The sequence below is a fragment of the Narcine bancroftii genome, chromosome 4 (assembly GCF_036971445.1).
Source record: "Narcine bancroftii isolate sNarBan1 chromosome 4, sNarBan1.hap1, whole genome shotgun sequence".
In the NCBI taxonomy this organism is placed as follows: domain Eukaryota; kingdom Metazoa; phylum Chordata; class Chondrichthyes; order Torpediniformes; family Narcinidae; genus Narcine; species Narcine bancroftii.
In genome coordinates this window covers 233,118,334-233,137,694 of record NC_091472.1, presented here as the reverse complement: position 1 = coordinate 233,137,694, position 19,361 = coordinate 233,118,334, and the positions used below count along the sequence as shown (strand labels likewise).

General features: G+C 39.7%; 1 protein-coding gene across 3 annotated transcripts in view; it reads left to right on the top strand.

The window, feature by feature from the left end:
• Positions 1-12,425, top strand: part of LOC138761714 (eIF5-mimic protein 2) — a 48,991-nt gene extending 36,566 nt beyond the window's left edge. For all 3 annotated transcript variants that reach the window (XM_069934320.1, XM_069934322.1, XM_069934321.1), the window contains exons 5-12: positions 502-567; positions 1,065-1,200; positions 1,855-1,964; positions 6,234-6,404; positions 6,719-6,865; positions 8,412-8,550; positions 9,350-9,472; positions 11,366-12,425. In XM_069934320.1, the coding sequence (XP_069790421.1) occupies positions 502-567; positions 1,065-1,200; positions 1,855-1,964; positions 6,234-6,404; positions 6,719-6,865; positions 8,412-8,550; positions 9,350-9,472; positions 11,366-11,394 (921 nt within the window). In that variant the 3' untranslated portion in view covers positions 11,395-12,425. The remainder of the gene's footprint in view (positions 1-501; positions 568-1,064; positions 1,201-1,854; positions 1,965-6,233; positions 6,405-6,718; positions 6,866-8,411; positions 8,551-9,349; positions 9,473-11,365) is intronic.
• The last annotated feature ends 6,936 nt before the right edge of the window (positions 12,426-19,361 follow it).

Below are 19,361 nucleotides of genomic sequence, written 5' to 3'. Positions count from 1 at the left end.
GTAGTAAAACTAATATTCTTGCACTATTCAAAAATGGCTTAATGTTTGGAACTATAACATAAACTGTAAGATTAGTTTCCTAGAGAACAGAATTATTTGATTCATAGCTTCTGCTTGTGGATTCTAATTCAATTTGAAGACTTTGGTATATGTAAAATTAATGTGATATTGATGTTATGATAATGTTGCAAGAAGTCCTGAAATTGGAATATAATGTACAGACACTATTTGGATTCCAATTAAAAAAAACTCTTAAAAGATTAGTCGAACTTAAATGGAATGTATTAATTTATACTTATTTGCTTGCAATTTTAAGTTTGGCTGCTTGAGTGCTTAACCAAAAGAATGCATTGCTCATGTTCCTCTGGAAAATACTATATGTTGGATCATTGCTTGGGAATCAGGCATCTTTTGTGGCTTTCTAAAGTTTTGCCTAATGTGTATGCAAATGTTTCCAGCATTTTCTGTTTGATTTTTAGTAAGTTTTCTTTCATCTAACAGGTTTTCAATAAGCTGATCAGGCGTTACAAATACCTGGAGAGAGGATTTGAAGATGAGATAAAGAAGGTCAGAGTTGATTCGTGTATGTTTTTTTGCTGTTGGTAATTGTTCAGTTTCTACTCCACAATTCAAGAACGTGGCTAATTTTTTCTCTCTATGCCTCTCCATGAACCATGGATTTCCTTGTACTTTGCAAGCCATTCCAAATAAAACACATTTTTTGAGATTATCCACAAGACTTCATGTTCAAGTTGAGTTGTTTACTTTTAAATTACATTTTCAACCTTGGAAATTGGTTTATAATTATAAAATGTCCATGACTATTTTGGCTCGCATCTGAATAAAGCTGACCTTTCCCATTGGAAATAAATAAAATCTATACACTGTCTCTGACTTGCATATCATTTGACACAACAGGCAGAATAAGTAATCCTTAAAAACTGAACCTGCTAAGATAAACTTTTGTGTGCAGATCAAATAAAGCTTTTAAATTTGTTTACAGTATTGGATATTTCTTTCCATGAATGCAAGCGGGACTAACAAATAACTGTGACTTGTTTCAGCTGCTATTATTTCTGAAAGGTTTCACAGAATCTGAACGAACCAAGCTAGCAATGCTGACTGGGATCTTGTTGGGCAATGGAACATTATCATCCTCTATTTTGAGCAGTCTCTTCAATGAGAATTTGGTTAAAGAAGGTAAATTATAACTTTAGTTGTACTCTTAATTTTTTTTCTTGCTCAAAACACCTGATTTCTGTGAAATACTTGGAAATCAGGTACCAGATTTGTTGCTGAATAATAATAATAATAATAATACAGTGCTGCAGAATTTTCAAGTGCATTTTCCCTCCAGTTTGAGGAAATCCCAGTTTTTAAGGCCTTGGCAGCTAAGTTGCAGCCACGTGGGCCTCCAGGTTTTGAGGAACACAGATCTTTAAATATTGTTGCAACTTGACAGTGAAATAAGGGTTTATTGTATTTAGTAGGCCTAAAGCATTCATGTTCTCTGCAGTAGTTAATTTGTTATGCACTTGTAATTTTTTTGCTAACTGGTTCATTGGTTGATGTTGGAACATTTTTTAACTGGAGCTGTGTCAAGTATTCCGTTTTGTATTTGTTTCAAAATTTGAGTCTGAATTATAATACAGACTAGAGTGATGCAAAACTTGTGGTAGCTGCTGGTATATTGTAATTATGAGAGACTTGGGTTGAGGAGAAATTTGCAGTAAGTAACTTGCTTATAATGAGCTGAATGTTTGGTGGAAGTAACTAGTGTCCTAAAGAGGATGTATCAATCTGGTGGGCATTTCTATCTTTGGTTGTACATCTTGCATTCTGTTTTTGTTACAGGTGTTTCAGCGGCATTTGCTGTGAAACTATTCAAATCTTGGATATCTGAGAAGGACATCAATGCTGTTGCTGGGAGTCTTCGAAAGGTTAACATGGACAATAGATTGCTGGTGAGTTTTAAGAAAGATGTTCTGAATCATTTCTATTAGAATTAAAAGAGCAAATTACTGCAAGCACTGGCAACCTGCAATAAGTGCAGGAAATACTCAGCTGATCAGACATGACTTCCAGTTTGGCTCTATTTCAGTTACTGTTCTTCGAAATTCAAGGCTTCCTTTTACAGACTTAGATTGTTCAAACTATGCAAGCTGAAAATGTTTGAAATTGCAATTAAAAGGTTTTCCAATAAGAGTGTATATTAATAGAGATTTAATGATTTTCTATATTGTCCATTAAATTTGAAATGCAGATGAATGATCAGTATTGTCAGTCAGCATTTGTTATTTTTCTTGGTTGCTTTCAGTAAATTCTTGCATTTTCAACGAGATGTCTCCCTTGATTTAGAACTTCTTTCACTCTATTCTGACACTTAAAAATATGAGAAATTCCTTGAGTGACATTTTTAAACTCTTTAGAAAACTTTACAAAGATTGATACTTTATAAGACATTGGTGAAACCTCATTGAGTCTTGAACAGTTTTTGGGCTCTTCATTTAAGAAAGGGTGACCTGATGTTGGAGAGGGTTCAGAAGTTCACAAGGGATGATTCTAGGAATGAAAGGATTATGAGGATTGTTTGACAGCTCTTGGCCTATATGAATTAGAATTTGGGAGAATGAGAGGGGCGTCTTATTGAAACATTTTAAATGATGGAAGGCATAGACAGGGTAGTTTCCCATAGTGGGAGTCCAGCACAACTTCAGGATTGAAGGGTGTCTGTTTAGAGGGTGGTAAATATGTGGAATTTATTGTGGTTGTCGAGGTCTAGTCCTTGGGTGTATTTAAGGAACATAATTTAATTTATATAAAGATTGATAATTAACATCCATGATTATACCCAAATACTTAATTCGATCTGTCCATTTCAAATTAAGAATGTTTTTATAAGCTGAATAATCTCCTTCACTCACCGGTAATATTTTGCTTTTTTCCCCAATTAACTTTATATCCAGAAAGACGTCCATATTGCATCAAACACTCCTTCAAATGCAAAAGTGATTGAGCTGGATTTGTTAGGTACACCAATACATCATCAGCAAATAAATTAATTTTATATTCTTCATCTAAAACTTTCATACCCTGTATCTGTGTATTCTGTCTTATCAACTGTGCCAAAGGTTCGATCACTAACGCAAATAAAGCTGGTGATAAAGGACAACCTTGACGAGTAGATCGGGTCAGTTTAAACGGTTCCGAAATCAAACCATTCATCAGTACTTTAGCTACCGGTTTACTATATAAAGCCTTAATCCAACCAATAAAAAAAGGACCAAACTTAAATTTCTCCAAAACTTTAAACAGAAAATTCCACTCAACTCTATCAAGCGCTTTTTCGGCATCTAAAGATATCACCATCGGATGGTCTAAAAATTGTCGAAATCTATTAATCAAACTAATCACACGTAAAATATTATCCGAGGCATATCTATTCTTTATGAAACCTGTTTGATCCATATGAATCAGCTTAGGTAAAAACTTAGCTAAAATTTTAGCGAATAGATTGGCTATAATTTTATAATCTACATTCAACAACGAAATCGGTTGATACAAAGATACTTTCAAAGGATCTCTATCTTTCTTTGGAATTACTGTAATTAAAGCACTAGAATAAGACTCAGGCAATTCGTAATGTTCTCCAACCTGACGTAATACATCTCCAAACACTGTAAAGAGATCATTGTAAAAAATTTTATAAAATTCAACCGAAAATCCATCATCACCAGGCGATTTACCGTTCAGCATTTCCATCATAGCCATTTTAATTTCTGAGTCAGTAAATGGTGCTTCCAACTCCTGTATATCTACATCCTCTAATGTCGGTAAGTTCAAATGTGATTTTTTTTTTTTTTTAAATCAATCGATCCATTTTCTTGTTTTCCATCAGATGTATATAACTTTTTATAAAATGAACAAAATTCATCATTAATCTCACGAGGTTTATACGTAATAAATGAATTCCGTCTAACAGCATTAATAGTCCTCGAAACCTGTTCCTTCTTTAATTGCCATGCCATACCTTATGTGCTTTCTCTCCCCATTCATAATATCGTTGTTTAGTCCTGTTAATCATACACTCAAATTGATAAGATTGCAAAGTATTGTATTCCAGTTTCAACCTAGACAATTCTATTTTCTGATCTTCTGTAGCGTCTCTCTGAAACACCTTTTCTAACTCACTAATCCGTTTCTCTGATTTAATCGATTCTTTTTTATTTTAGAAGTATAACTAATTATTCGTCCTCTCAAATAACCTTTCATAGCATCCCATACTACAAATTTACTATGAACAGAATTAGAATTTTCTTTCAAAAAGAAATTAGTTTTTTCAAAAAATCAATAAATTCCGTATTTTTTAATAACGTATTAAACCTCCAACGATAGGCCATTTGAATTTTCTCAGAAGTTATATATGTAAAGTATAACAAAGAATGATCCGAAATCACCCAGCTTTTATATTCTGCTTGTTGTATTTTCCCCTGTAAATGTGCCGATACTAAAAAAAATCAATCCTTGAAAACTATTCATGTCTAGCTGAATAAAAGGAGAAATCCTTCTCTGTTGGATTAAGACGTCTCCAAATATCCACTAAATTGAGATCTTTCATCAGCGCTTGAACCTGAACTGCCATTTTAGATTTCTTAACTTTCTTCGGGGACTTATCTAATAAAGGTTCCAAAACACAATTAAAATCACCACCAACTAAAACATTCTCATTAGCCTGACCCAGATATAAAAATGCATCAGAGATAAATGTTTCATCATCTTCATTTGGGGCATAAATATTAAGTAAAGTCCACAATTCATTAAAAATCTTACAATTTAATTTAAGAATACATCCTGCCTTTTCCTCCATTGATTGTAATTCAAAAGATAAATTCTTATGTATCAAAATTGCTACACCTTTAGCAAAGAAGAATATACATGCCCTACCCAATCCCTCTTCAATTTCATACTTTCCTTGACATTCAAACGTGTTTCTTGTAAAAAAAGCGACATCAATTTTAATTTTCTTAATATACACCAAAATGCGTTTACGCTTAATCAGTGTGTTTAAACCTCAAACATTAAAAGTAGCAAACCTCAACTTTGACATATCTACTAATATTACTAAAAACTAATAATATCTATATATAAAAACTCAAAATAATGTAAATAGGCCCTCCAATAGGATAAAAAGAAACCACAAATTAAAGCCTAAATAAAATAAAAATGGAAAAAAAAAGGATAAAGTTTAAAACCCCCACCCCCCCCCCCCCCCAAAATACCAAAAGGTAGTAATCCCTAAACCAAACTTGGGTGTGGATCACCCATCAGTGGCTGATGACTAATGGAACAAATCTCTCCCTCCCAAGCCAAACAAAGAATTCTTAAAAGTCTGGCCAGAGAGGTCGAGATTACACGTCTAGACTCTACGCCATCTTGCCACACACCCCCATGAGATCTGTTTTGTGAAGTTTGTTTGTGACCTACACTAACCCCCACAATCTATCTCCTCCAAAAACATTTATATGTATTATAAAATGATATCTGTCACAATTGTTTTTCAGCTGGATAATCAGTGAACAAGGGATGGTAGTTGGAATGCAACTGGCAAGTGTACAGTCTTGCATTTGAGGAATTTACCTCAGGATAGATTGCACATAATGGATGGGCCCTGAGAACATGAGGTTCAAATATGCATTTCACTAAAAGTGGCAATGCAGAGATGAGTTTGTCAATACACAATAACAATGTTCCAATGCACTGAAGTTATTGGTGTAGCTGCACAGATACACAAGATGCACCCTTTACAAACAAGCTGCCAAAGGAAGTGGTCGAGCCAATTATAATTTTAATATTGAAGGCATTTGGACTGGTGTATGGATTAGAAGGGTTTCATGGGAGAAGGAAATAATCGGGGCAAATGGACTAGCAAAATCTGGCATCTTGGTCTGAGCAGTTTGTTTTTTGCTATACACTTCTGAATCTGTTTGGGTAATGATTGTCTTGTACATCATAGGGATAATCTGTTGCTATAAAATGCAACTTTCTGTACAGCTTTTGGGTTTTTCAAATTTCTTTTCCATAGTATTGATTGCTCAGTCAAGTTTTCCTTTAGATGTGCACGAATTGATACAAAATTGTAAAAATTGCATATACAACTTGTTTCCAGCCAAAATACTTTGTAAAGACTTATTGGTGTTGTAAACTTTCCAATTGCTGCTTTGTTGTTGTTGCAGGAACTATTCCCACCTAACAAACAAAGTTATGATCACTTTGTTAAGTACTTCACAGATGCCAGTTTAAAGGAACTTGCAGATTTTGTCCGTAATCAGCAATCTCTTGGTGCACGGAAAGAGCTTCAAAAGGAGCTCCAAGATCAAATGGCCCGTGGTGATCCCCTGAAAGAGGCAAGTTTTTGTTAAACTCAAAACAAGTTTAAGGGAAAGCTTTGCATATTTAAAAAAAAAAGTTCAGAGATTTGATTGATAAATTTAATGCAGTTTCCTATTTGAAGTGACTTAAGTTTGCTAATTTTGAGACTTCATAAATGGACTTGCATGCGAAGAATTTAATGACTGGAAAGGAACTGCACATCATGGCCCTTTATTACTATGAGGCTTGTGCATTTAAAAATGTTTTATTCTGGCGGTGTCTGTGTGTGTGAAAAATCTGATGTAAAACTGTAGGAATTAAAGAAAATCATGATATTTATGAATTTAAGATTATCACGTATGCCAAAGAAGAAATGAAAAAAAACAGCATCTCTGAACAGACAATGATCAGTATTGTCTGGAACTGTGTGATGGGTGCAGTGGAATGGAACAAGAAAGAGGAACTGCTAACAGAACAAGCCATTAAGCACTTAAAGGTAAGTTTGACATCCTGACAGTGCTTGACCTAATTTCTCATTTATCATAGGTAAAGTCCCCTCTTGAATTCACTGTATGCTTCTTGTTCAAATGCCCAGACGAGGGAAACCCCACACTATGTCCATGACTGGCACCGCTGCTGCTGCTGACTCCCTCCAACGCCTCTCTCCAAAGTGCCTGCTGCAATTGTAGTCCCGTTGTCCACCTGGCCAACCTCTCCATTGCACTCAATGATGTTCTCTAGTCCTCACTGCTGCAGCTCTCTGAGAGAGCCTGCATGGAAGTCCTGACTCCCACCCCTCTGAACTCCAAAACTGGATATTCTGCCGCCACTTCCTGAACTCCGCTAGCCACAACTTGCACCACATCCATTCCATCAGCCGCCGACGCTACTCTCCACCAAGGACTGGAGAGCGGTAGGCTAATTGAAGAGCAAGGCTGTTGTTGAATTCTAGAGGCTCCTCAATGCTCGAATTGTCCAATCCTCCTGTTGAGTGTGCATGACTCTCAACATATAACGTGCACTCGTCCAGAGGAGCTGCTGTGAGACGCTTGCGCTGCTGCCGCCATCTTGGGCCGGTCAGAGTCCTTAAATGAATTTCTGATTGAGTTTGTCATTGAGGAATTTGATGGAGCTGCTGTTCCTGAACCTGGTGGTGCAAGTCTTGTGGCACTTAACCCCTTTGCCATGGTTAAGATTTCATATGAGTGCTGAAGTTTTTAAGTTTGGCTAGCTCCTAAATGTCTTCCTCTGAGACTGCATGCCCTCTATCTTTTCCTCCCGTCTAGTCCCTTTCTGAACACCCAAGCTATATGAAACATCCTCCCAATATTTCCTAGCCCTGTCAATTTTATTAGACTCCATTAGATAGTCTCTTGTTCTTTTAAATGAAATTGAATACCAATTGGGTTTGTATTTGCTTTGAATCAGTCTGCCTTTGTATTCTCCGATGGCAAGAACATTCTTGGGTAAGGACACACGATACTGCATAATATTCTTGCTACAATTACATAGCATTTGTAATTTTAGCATTAATTTATTGCTGTGGAGGGCAATGTGCCATAACTGCTACTCCCTCGTTTGCATTGTGTTGTACAAGTCGACTTGTCTTTTTCAGAAGCGCTTCCCAATCTGACATTTTGAATGTGCTGCCCTTTTTATTCTGAAGTGAATAACTTTGTTTATCCAAATGCTGTATCTGTTTTTGGCCACTTGTTCAATTTAAGTTGCTTTGAAAAATCTTGCATCTTCTACAATTCATAAAACGTGCCTGGCATAATATTGTTAGTAACTTCAAACTCTATTTAGTCCCTTCATAAAAAGATTATGAATAGCTGAGGACCAAGCACTGAACAAGACCCATTCATTCCTGTCTGTCAGCTGAAGCATCAAGCCCTAGTTACTGTTTGGAAAAAAAATAATTTCCTTTTCCTGATTTGTATTGCTCTGACAATTAGCACAGATCTGAATGGAGAAAGGCTTTGGTATTTGCCTTTGGTGCACAAAGCTGTCCTGTAATTGCATAATTTAATCTTTGTTTTCAGCAATACAGCCCTCTCCTCGCTGCTTTCACCACCCAAGGTCAATCAGAGCTCACTTTACTGCTGAAGATTCAGGAATATTGTTATGACAACATTCAGTTCATCAAAGCCTTTCAGAAAATTGTGGTGCTTTTTTACAAAGGTAAATTCTGTCTTCTGGATAACCAAATGCTTTGGGTCATTATAACAAGAGATGGGAGGAATTGGTGGCCATCTGGTAATTTTGACCTGCAATACAATTCAGCAAGATCATTGCTCAAATACTATTGCCCTATTCATCAACGAGATACAAAAAAATCTATTTTTGAAGGAACTCTGCCTCTAATACCTTTTTAGTTCACGATTTCCAAAGATTTGCTAAACTTTATAATCAAATCCTCTATGAAAAAGGCTGTTGTCTTATTTCTTCCCAAATGCATGCTGGTTTTCATTGATTGCACAAGCATACCTAAGTCCTTTTGAATATCAATAAATAACCAACATCTCACCACCTTTATTGTTTTGTGCATCAAACTGACCTGGCATTTTTCCCACATTTTCCATCTGCATGTTTTTGTCCATTCTGTTGGCTTTTGAAGCTTTTGCTCCTCCATAGTCACAATTCCACTCAGACTTGAGTGCCACATTTGGTCTCTTTGGCCTAATCATGGAAGGGAGTCCAGACTGGTTCTCCCAAAAATCATTACCCACTTACCCAAGAATCATCTGTTTTCTCTAATTCTCATCATTGTGTTTCTTAGCCATCCATCTTTACTTGCCAGGTTAGGCTCAAGGGAGCATGGTTTGGCTTTGAATTGCTTGAATGTGATTTTTGGAGATGATATAATTGCCTTTTTAAAAATAAACCTAATTACTTGGTACAATTTTATAAATACCAAATGATTTGGATAAACTCTTGAACCAAAATGAGTTTGTAAACATTGGTTTCTTCCCATTTGTAGCTGATGTCCTGAGTGAAGAAGCAATCTTGAAGTGGTACAGAGAACCTAATATGGCAAAAGGGAGAAGCATCTTCCTGGAGCAGATGAAGAAATTTGTCGAATGGCTCAAGAATGCTGAAGAAGGTAGCACAAAAAACAATGACCACATTAGAAGTGGGCTTTGGAATCTCTGTACTTGTCATTGTCTTGTGCACAATGCTATTAAACATCTACAACTTGTTGCCTGCCTGGTATAAATGCAGAAATGGAAAATATCCAGCAGGTTTACAGCATCTGTGGCAAGCAAAATTATATCAAGTTAATGATGACATTTGGAGTGGTCTGAGCTTCACTTCTGTATTAGTTTTGGGTTAGAATCAAAGCCCCTTGTAAATTTGGACTGGAACTTTTTTTTGAGTTAACTAGGTTTAACTTTGAGTAACCTAGTTTCTGTATTGTTTACCATTCATTTGAAAGGTTTGACAAAGGTGAAATGAATGAATTATTTTTGTAATTTTTTTTTAGGAGTGAGGTATATTTTTCTAGTTTTTTTTTTTAATTACTGTGTTGGCTTGATATTTTAATTTCACAACATAGCTGTGAAACTTTCCAGAGCTTGAATGCAATCTAGTGTAATATTTCAGTGCAAGATGCACAGGGGTGCCCTGCCATCCATTGAGATGGATTTGCATCGTTTTTGCCATCCAAGAGAAGCTTCATATTTTCAAGTTTGCAGTCTCCATTCAATAAAACTGATCATTTTCATCTGTTCATAGTGCATGCAATCTGACTAATAATCCTGATTGTGCATTTTCATTTCCTTTTGCTTCACTGGCTGAATTCTAACTGCCAAAGATCTAATACACAATTGTGGACAAAGGTTTAGTTTCCATTGTGCTCTGATTAATTCCAAAGCATACCTAGACGTATTGTAAAACCTCACTGTGGGTTCATTTATTCTTTATATACCCAGTTTGCACTTTAGTATGGAAAATTGTAATTTAATGGTCTGAATATGAGGGAAACTGATTTGTACGTGAGAAAGAACACTTAATTGGACCAGAAACCATTATGAACTGCATCAGCACCAGACATTTCTTTGGGCCAGAGTAGCTGTACTTGTCATCACCCAAAAACTAAGCTACTCAACAGGAATTTTTCAACCTTGTCACATACCTAATACTGTGAGATGCTGTCTCGAGCAAGACTACAATTAGTGTGGGGGGGGGGGGGGGGGAGGAAATTGATTGGTATTTAGCAACAACTTGATATAACAGGTTTATTCTGGAGTGTGATGACTATATGGAAGAAACTTTTTAAAATCTAGTTGGTGTACTAGTTCACCATGTCTTGTGTTCAGTATGTTTGTTGGCTGCCTTTTCTTGGCAGCAGATGTAGATGGAGTTTGGGGAAAGGGGTGGTTAAGTGAAGATTTGAGCTGCATTCACTGCCTTTAATCAGTTGTGCTTTTTAAATTAACATTTGAAATGTGTTAATTTTAAGATTTGTGACTCGCAATATGACTAATCTAGGGTCTTGAATAGAAAGTGGGAAAGGTGGGAAAAATTACATGTCTGAATTCTCACAATAGTAATTTGCTGAGGTTAGATTACACTTTAAAAAACACTGGTCAGGTTGCACTGAGAACTGATTAAAATGAGGGCATGTTCTGATTTAAGAACAGTGGGACCAAAAAAAAAAGCCAAATTGAATGGTCTCAAAATAATGGGAACCTGCAGTATCTGGATCTTTTGGGGAAGAAGGACTCATTTGAGGCTGGGAAGGACGGAGAAAGAAGAAAATTAAGTTCTGGCTTTTTTTTCCACTGGAGTGTTCTGATTTGAACAAAGCTTGTATTGCTGCTTTGTCACAACTGCATTCAGTCACACTTATAGATTGACTGCTCAAACACTTTAAAAATGGTGTTGAAGGTATTTGTGTTTTTTCAGATTTTCCAGGAATGGAGCATTTTCATAAACGTTTTTAAATTGGTGCATTTCTAAATAGCTGTCCTAATTGTAACTCTCTTCCCCACAGAATCGGAGTCTGAAAGTGAAGAGGACTGAAAATGAGACTCGATTGAAATCATGTTCTGTATTTTTAATAAACCACAGGGGTTGTAGAATTGAATTTCAGAGCTCAGAAATTGATTTGGCATTCTACCTCCTGTATTTTCTACTGTAATATCTAGATGTAAATTAAGGGCTTTACAGTGATTACACTGGTTTGTTTTGATTTCATTTTCTATATAAAAGTTATTGCTGGCATCTGACTTGAAATTCAGCTGTACAGTCAGTTGCAGTTTTTGACCAATTGGATATTTGCTGTTCACGTGGAAGCTCCAAGAAAGCATTTATGGTGGAGTGATGCCTTCTTGGGGGGGCTGGGGAGGGGGGCTTATGGGCAGACATATACAGCATTCATCAGTTGAGCTTTAGAGGATCCTTAACAGCTTGTAGGTCTATCATGATTGAAATTCAAAGTTAAATGGGATGTTAACTGTCTGGATCCATTTCACAAAGTACAACTTGGTCTATGAAAGTTACCAAGAATTTACAGGAGGATGAAGTTTGAAAATAGGACCAGTGTATTGCAGGCTCCTTTTTCTTTGGTTATGGTTGTATTTTGTCCAAATCAAAATTAAGTACTTGTTCAGTTCCAACTAAAGTGTTTGAATTTAATGTTTTTTTTTAAAATGGAGTTTAGTCTTAAATTATACAATCCCAAAGTTGTGGTTTAGATAAAGTTGGTTCCTTGAGTATAACTGGCTCTTTTTTATTTAAAAGCACAGTCCATCAACGTGTACACATTGGATGAATGGTTAAATTGTTGCCTTTGAGGTACTCAGTTCATGTGAATATTTGTTTTTAAACCATTTTTGTATGACAAAATAGAAAAGATGGGTCTGGGAACTTCAGTCCTGCCACTGTAAGTGTTTTTATTGGTGGTACAGTATTAAAGTTCACATCTGGTGAAGGATGCTTGTTTTCAGATCATGGTTTAGAAAACTGCTCCACAGGATTAATGTTACTGATGGTGAAGCTAAAATTGTTATCTTTGGTCGTGCGAACCAAAAATTAAACTACTTTTTAATCAACCATCTGCTTGGTAATTGGCTTTTGTAGTTGTGTCTATGTGGTATGGTAGATATCAGGATCTTGGGGGACATAATCAACGAGCAAAGAAAAAGCTACTGTTAATATTTTAGTACTATTTTGAACATTCAAGCTAGCAATGGAACCTACTTGCATCTAACCAGGCTAAAATACAACAATGTTGCAAAATAATACTGAACTGTAATTTCCTCAACTACTAATCTGCAAGTCTGTCATTGCAGTACTGTTAGTTCTGGTAATGTTTTGATCTTAATTCCATATTGTGAAGTGGATCAACTGGTAAGACAAGTGCTGAATAGATGTGTTTGCTAATATCCACCATTACAGGCTCCACAGTCATTGTGGTAATTATCAAGAAATATTTAAGTACTGATACAGCAAAAAATTGGGGGCTGATAAGAATCCCAACTAGTACAGAAACCTTTGCTCCAACAGGAGCTGTCCTAGTTGACTGGCAGTAACATGAATATAACTTTTCCCCAGGTTTATCCTGTTCAAGAAGTAGGCAACTCCACTTGAATTTACTTGCCATCAATGAAGTGATGCAAGATGTCATAGACTGCTCTTCATGATCAAAAGAAATTACAGTAATTGCCTTGAACATTAAAAGTGTACATCAACTTGATTTTTACCAGAATATCTTGGAGTCACAGAAATTTATTCCAAGCCTTTGTGTCAACTAATATGCTGGCATCTGGCAAAGCCGTCTTCAACAGCTGGAACATTTCCAGCAATGAAAGTGTCTGAGGCAAGCCATCCAACTTTATAGTCAGAGGTCCATTATGCTGGTCGTATCTGCATTTGTCCAGCCTCTAGAAGTAGTGTGCTGACAACCCAACTCACCTGCACAGAAGTCGCGACAGCAAAATGAATGTGTGTGCATCACAGGGTTCAGCGGGGCAAACCTGTGAGGGTCCAAAGTGCTCCCCTATAGGGTCCTTCTGCCCAGTCTTATGTATTCGAATTTTTTTTAAAAATTTTTGTATTTCCTTTTTTTGCCAGTTGTTTTGAGTTTCTGGTTGATTGGGTAATGGGGAACCGACTGCATTTTGTTAGTGATGTTTGCCTGCACCACATTCTAATTGAGAGCTGGGATGAGTCCCGTGAGCCACTCAATCTGAGACACTTATCAGCAATGATAGAAGTAATTAAATTTACCAGTGTACCACCACACTGTTTAGCTGTCTGAGGAAGCATTTGAAACCTTAACCTTGGGACAAAACTTTTGTGCATTTAGATGTAAACAACCACGCAAAAATGCTCTGAGGGGGATTACAGGAGGGAACTAAATATCTATTGAAAAGCTGAGCAGAGGGTGGGTTGGTTTTGGTTTATGAAAACATTGTTATGAAGAAGGCGTATAGAGTACTTGCGGTTACAGTTGAAAGATAATGTCATAGTGAGCGTAGGAAACCAGTGTTTCATGATGAGAAGACTATCAGGTTTGGTAGGTTCACAAAGAGAGAAGTCTGGGCATGTGTTATAATCACATATATTAACACATAGGAGGCCATTAAATGGTACTCATTTAAAATGGTACTCACTTAAGCGACAAGAGACATTCACCTCGGACTTCAGTTAGACGCTGACACTGGTAAACCTATACTCTACTTGCTCACATGCACTACAAACCAGGACTCTCTCATGCACACACACCTGCTTTCCTGTATCAACAGGGTTGCAGCTCTCTGAAAGGTCTGACCTATCGCAGTACTAATGGCTCAGCTTCAGTGTAGTGCGCACTATCTGCAACACATCCAGCGACATCCTCACTAGCGATCTGGCATGGAGTGATCTCCAAGGCTTGGACCATGAAGCAGAGAGAATGTGCTGTGTGTTGGTGTTGTATGCAGTGCTAATCTGCTTCAAGCAAATAGTGACCCTGGGTGATTTAAATTGGCTAACGACAAGGTGTGCACTGATCAGTGGCTGGAGTCCAACCTTGATTGACAACGTGATGTGACTTCTGAACAAGTTTCAGATGGGGAGGATATGTGACCAGCTGCTCCGCACACATTCCAGACCGGCAGGGAGGCCACTTTTCCTCCACACATTTCACCATTCAGAAATCGTAACTGCAATCGTTATGAAGGCAATCAATAACTCTACATATATGTTAGAACGATATAAAAAAGGAAGAGGGAAAAAAAGACATGTTAAAAATGATACCAATCAAGCAGATCAATAGATGCACAAGTGCCTTCCTATGCTGGATAAGGCACATGATCAAATTCAATGACAACGCCTAACCAGGTCTCCCCCACCCCACACCTCCCTGCCCCCTGACCAACAGGGATCATTATTTTTGATGGAGCAGGGTGCTATGGGAACTGCTTCCCAGTGTCAGAGGGGAGGGTAAAGGAATTTGGTCACCGACTCGTGTGCCTGGTTTCTCCAGTTTGGCTGGCAAATATAAGCACCCTTACCACCAACATCTCCAAGTAGGCAGTGCAAGGTCATCCATCAGGTGCCAGAGGCCTTTCTGGCTTGCATATCCTGCACCTTGGCCTCATGCTTGGGCATTCCCTAAGCATAGAGCCCAGATGCCTGCCACTATGCTATCACGTGAAAATAGGGCGTACCTGGAGCACCCTGTTTTCCTGGGCTGTTTGGCACCAGAATGCCATTCCTGCTAGTGTTCTTTAAACGGTCGCTACAAGTTGGATCCCTGTAATGATAGGACTGAAAATTAGCCAATTTGTGATTTTAAATTAAAGCTACCACCCCATGAGGTATTTGTTTCTATCAATGGGAGGGCTGGGGTGACACTCATAAGTCAAGTGAAACAAAATATATATAATGTTTATTACTATTATTTGATCAATGACAGTCTGCTGATAAACTGAAACTTTGAATGTGTCACTACTTCCAAATTGTTACTTCAATTTCCTGAGTGTGCTTAAAGGCATCATTTCTACAGCTCAGGATGATTAAAAAGGAGAAAAACAAAACAAAAAGGTCTATTACAAAGTCTGTGCCTGTAATGTGAACAATAGATGCAATTGAATGTCCAATACTGAGGCTTAGGTTTTTGTGGCATAGTTCTTGCCTGTCTTGCAGAGTCTCTGAATAATAGGTGAGAAAATCTGTTAGCTGCTAGCTGATGGGATTGCAGCAGTCTGTTGGGATCAGTGGGGAGGAATTGCAACTGTATGCTGTGCTGGGTGGGTGGAATGTTTTCACTCCATCATGGAGAGTTTGTTAGTATGGCAGCATATTAATGCTATTTTTTTCCCCAGGAACACAACCCACCAAGTGATTCCTGGTCCCTGTCCAACTTCCTCTCCCTTTCTGGGCGGACATTGTGGCTGTTGCACCCATACCGCACTAGACTCCTCAGGGCCACAGAGGTCAACATCATCCAACTTTTGATGTGGTAATGTGGCCAATTGTCTAGAAAATGGGACCCCCCCCCCCCTGTGGAGTGGGATGTGAATTGAGATAGCCCACCCCTTGAGCATGTTGTAGGGTGTCAGCATGTGTATCTTTAGTTTGAGGAGACCATGTGCTATTGCCCCTCATGCTTGAGGGTGATAGGGATGCGCAGCAGCCACGAATGACCAGCTTCTGTTGCCCAGTTTTATACCTTTGTCCCTGTAAAGAGTGAGCCCTGTTTGGACTGTACCTCCCTTGATGTTCCATAAATGGAGAAAAGGTATTTCAGTCCCTGAATGGTGTTGTCCTGGATGACCCGCAACCAGGGTCGTCAGTATATATGCTTTTTTACTCTTAGCGTGAGAGAGGGCCGATTATAAGTCTTCTGCCAGACAGCCCACACCTGTGTCGCACCAAATGTCCCACTGTTTAACCTGCTGGTCTGTGGCCCAATCATCTATGGCCATTCGCACCTGATCCTGGGTTAGTGCCACCTAAGCCTTCTGCCCACTGTCACATTATGTTGTACCCCAGGTGACCACTCTTCCTGTTGCCAAGGCGCTGGAGCGTTTTTGGAATGGGTGGAGGCCGTGCAGATTTGAGCTGCACAGTCCACTGAAGCCCTGTTGGTGCAAGCATTACATAGTAGGCCATGAGTGACCTCTGCACAGATTGCTTCTAGATATATTTCCAGTGTTGCTGTCCTCATAATGGTCGATTGTGGATCTTCTACCTGTCTTGTGCCATTGAGGCATCCATACCACTATCCCATTCGTCACATCCCATCAATATAAATACGGATCCATCATTGATTTCTGCAAGCTGGCTACATTCTTCCCCCCCCCCCCCCCCCCCCAAGGCTCTTAACCGTGCCTGGGTGTAGTGCCATTGCTCGCCATAGCTGCTTCCCGTTCATCCACCGACTGGAGCCGTCCTTAAACCAGACTTGTTGCTGTTTTTCCTCAGTGAGGGAGTTGAACAGCTGACCCCAGGATATGCGGGAGGGGCTGACAGCAGGGACCAGACGGGATCGTGTCTCAGGGAGGGATATAACTTTGTTATGCAGCCTGCTGACTCCTTCTGGCCCTTGCTCTGCCCAGTTGACATTGTATCAACACCATTTCTCGTGGGTAGCCTTGGAGGGTTGATCCACTGCATGATGGGAAGTTGAGGCTGGAGGATAATGGTTTCATTGACAGTTTGGTGTTCTGAGGTGAGGAGGGTATGCCAGCAACTGGTGTTCGAAGGGGGTGTAGTGGGAGGCAGGTTCAGGTAGGGATTTTGTCCAGAAGCCACGTGGAACTCTGCGGCTATTGATTTTCTGCCATGGGCTCCACTTGGCTGTTGTAGTGGTGGCCGAGACCTGGAGTTCAAAGGGGACTTTGATCTGTCAGGAGACGAGCGGCAATGTCTTATTCAAAACAAGCTCTTCGGTTTTTCTGTCTCAAAGGCTAGCTGCTGTTCATGGCCCCAGTGGAAGGTGGTCCTATTCCTGGAGATGGCATACAGTGTGGAATATGCTGCCGCCAATAGTCCAAAAGGCCAACAAAATTTTGTTTTTCATCCTTGTTGGTGGTCACTGCTGTATTGAGAATTTTATTTTTTGCCATTTCTGGGATGTCACTCTCACCTGAGTACCATTGGAGTCCCAGGAAGAGGATTGCCTTCTCCCGATTGATAGCCTAGCCTCAATAGCAGAAACCAGAGGGAGTCCAGTGCTTGTGCCATTGTCTCCTCCGTGGGTCCCAGAATGAGAATATCATCGATGTGGTAGCTTATATTGATGTAGGTGGGGGAAATATTTGTCAAATTGCGGGCTACTAATCCACGGCAAAGCATGGGTCAGTGAACATTCTCCTGGAGTAGGGGGCAAAAAGTATATTGCGTGCCACCCCAAATGAAGGAAAACTGATCCTGGGAGTTGGGCTAAAAGGGATGGAGAAGAATGCATTGGCAAGGTCAATCACAGCATACCAGTGTTGTACCTGCCCGTGATATCCTCCATCAATGTGACCACATTGGGAACGACCGTGGCAAGGGGGGGGGGGGGGGGATGGGGCACAAATTTATTCAATTTGTGGTAGTTGATAGTCATTTGCGATGTGCTGTTCCACCACCCCCCCCCCCCCACCCAGTCAGCCTAGACTATTGTAGGGGGACATGGCTGGTCTTATCACCCACTTGTGGAAGAGGGTATCAATTGCTTCCACAATCTAATTGCCCCCCAGCACCTGACATTGGTGGGTGCTGACTATCTGGGAGGGAGGGGGAATGATGAGGGGAATCCATTTGGCTGCCCCAATGACAATAGTTGCTCAGGTGACCCCAAATGTGAATTTCCCCTTTCTGGTTCGCAGTGACTACCCCTTGAGTACATACAATCTGAGAATACACTCGGGGGTGGCTGCTACCAGGACGGGGCAGGGACACTTGTTGCCCATGGAGAGACAGAGAGTGACCTCTCTGGGAGAGAAGATGGAACCCCTTAGACCCTCTTTATTGACTTTGGGACCACCTCCACCCCATGATTCCCAGAGGTAATTGTATGTTCTGCCCCTGTGTCGACCAGTGCCATCTGGCACTGAGTATTTCCCTTTTCCCAGTGGATGGCCATTATGATAAATGGCCTTGGGTCACCTGGGTGGGACAGTACTGCTGAGAGGATCCACTGGGGTTCCTGGCCTCCATCCTAAGGAGCTGGGGGTGTCTGGTGCCATCGGGTGCCTTTGTTAACCATTTCCTGTCACACAAGGGAGATTATCTCTGCCCTGAGGGCAGCAGGAACCACATCAGATGGGGGAGAAGCAGAAGGCTGCATAGTGGGAGGCGCTGGTTTTTGTCACATGACGAACATGGCAGCAATGAAGATGCCATGTAAGAAGCGCACAATCTACCCCAGCATGTACTAGGGCATAATACACATCCCTACGGGACAGAGGGAATGCACCCTCGTCATTCCTACTTTCCCCATGTTTTGCTTCCACCTGGCGAACTTGTGAGGGGACCCCCTTTGCGGGTGCTCCCCGTGCTAAATACTCCAGCCCTTCCAGCAGGGCAATGGCTTCACAGACTATTTTTCCACTTGCTGTTCCCATTAAGGGCAAGACTACCCCTCTGAGGGCAGATGGCAGTGACTAGTAGCCCCACCAAGGCAGGGGTTACTCTGATGTCCTCGAGGTTGTGCCTGGGTACCCCACTTTGTTTTTTTTTTAATTTTTTATTTTTCACACCATAAACCACATTGACCATGATACATACATTTTCCTTTTCAAATATATACAGTGTCATTTTCTCCCCCCCTCCCTCCTCCCATCCCACCCTCCCTACCTCCCCCCCCCATCCATTTAAAGTACAAAATCTAAGATACATTAAACCAGTCAAACAATGTTGTCATTCAATAAAAATAAACAAGAAATTCCACTGAGTCAATTATTTTCATTTCCTTCTCCTTTCGTTAATTTAGGTGGTAAATGTCCCCGGTAGGTTTTCTCTATTGTGTTTCATGTATGGCTCCCATATTTGTTCAAATATTTCAATATTAT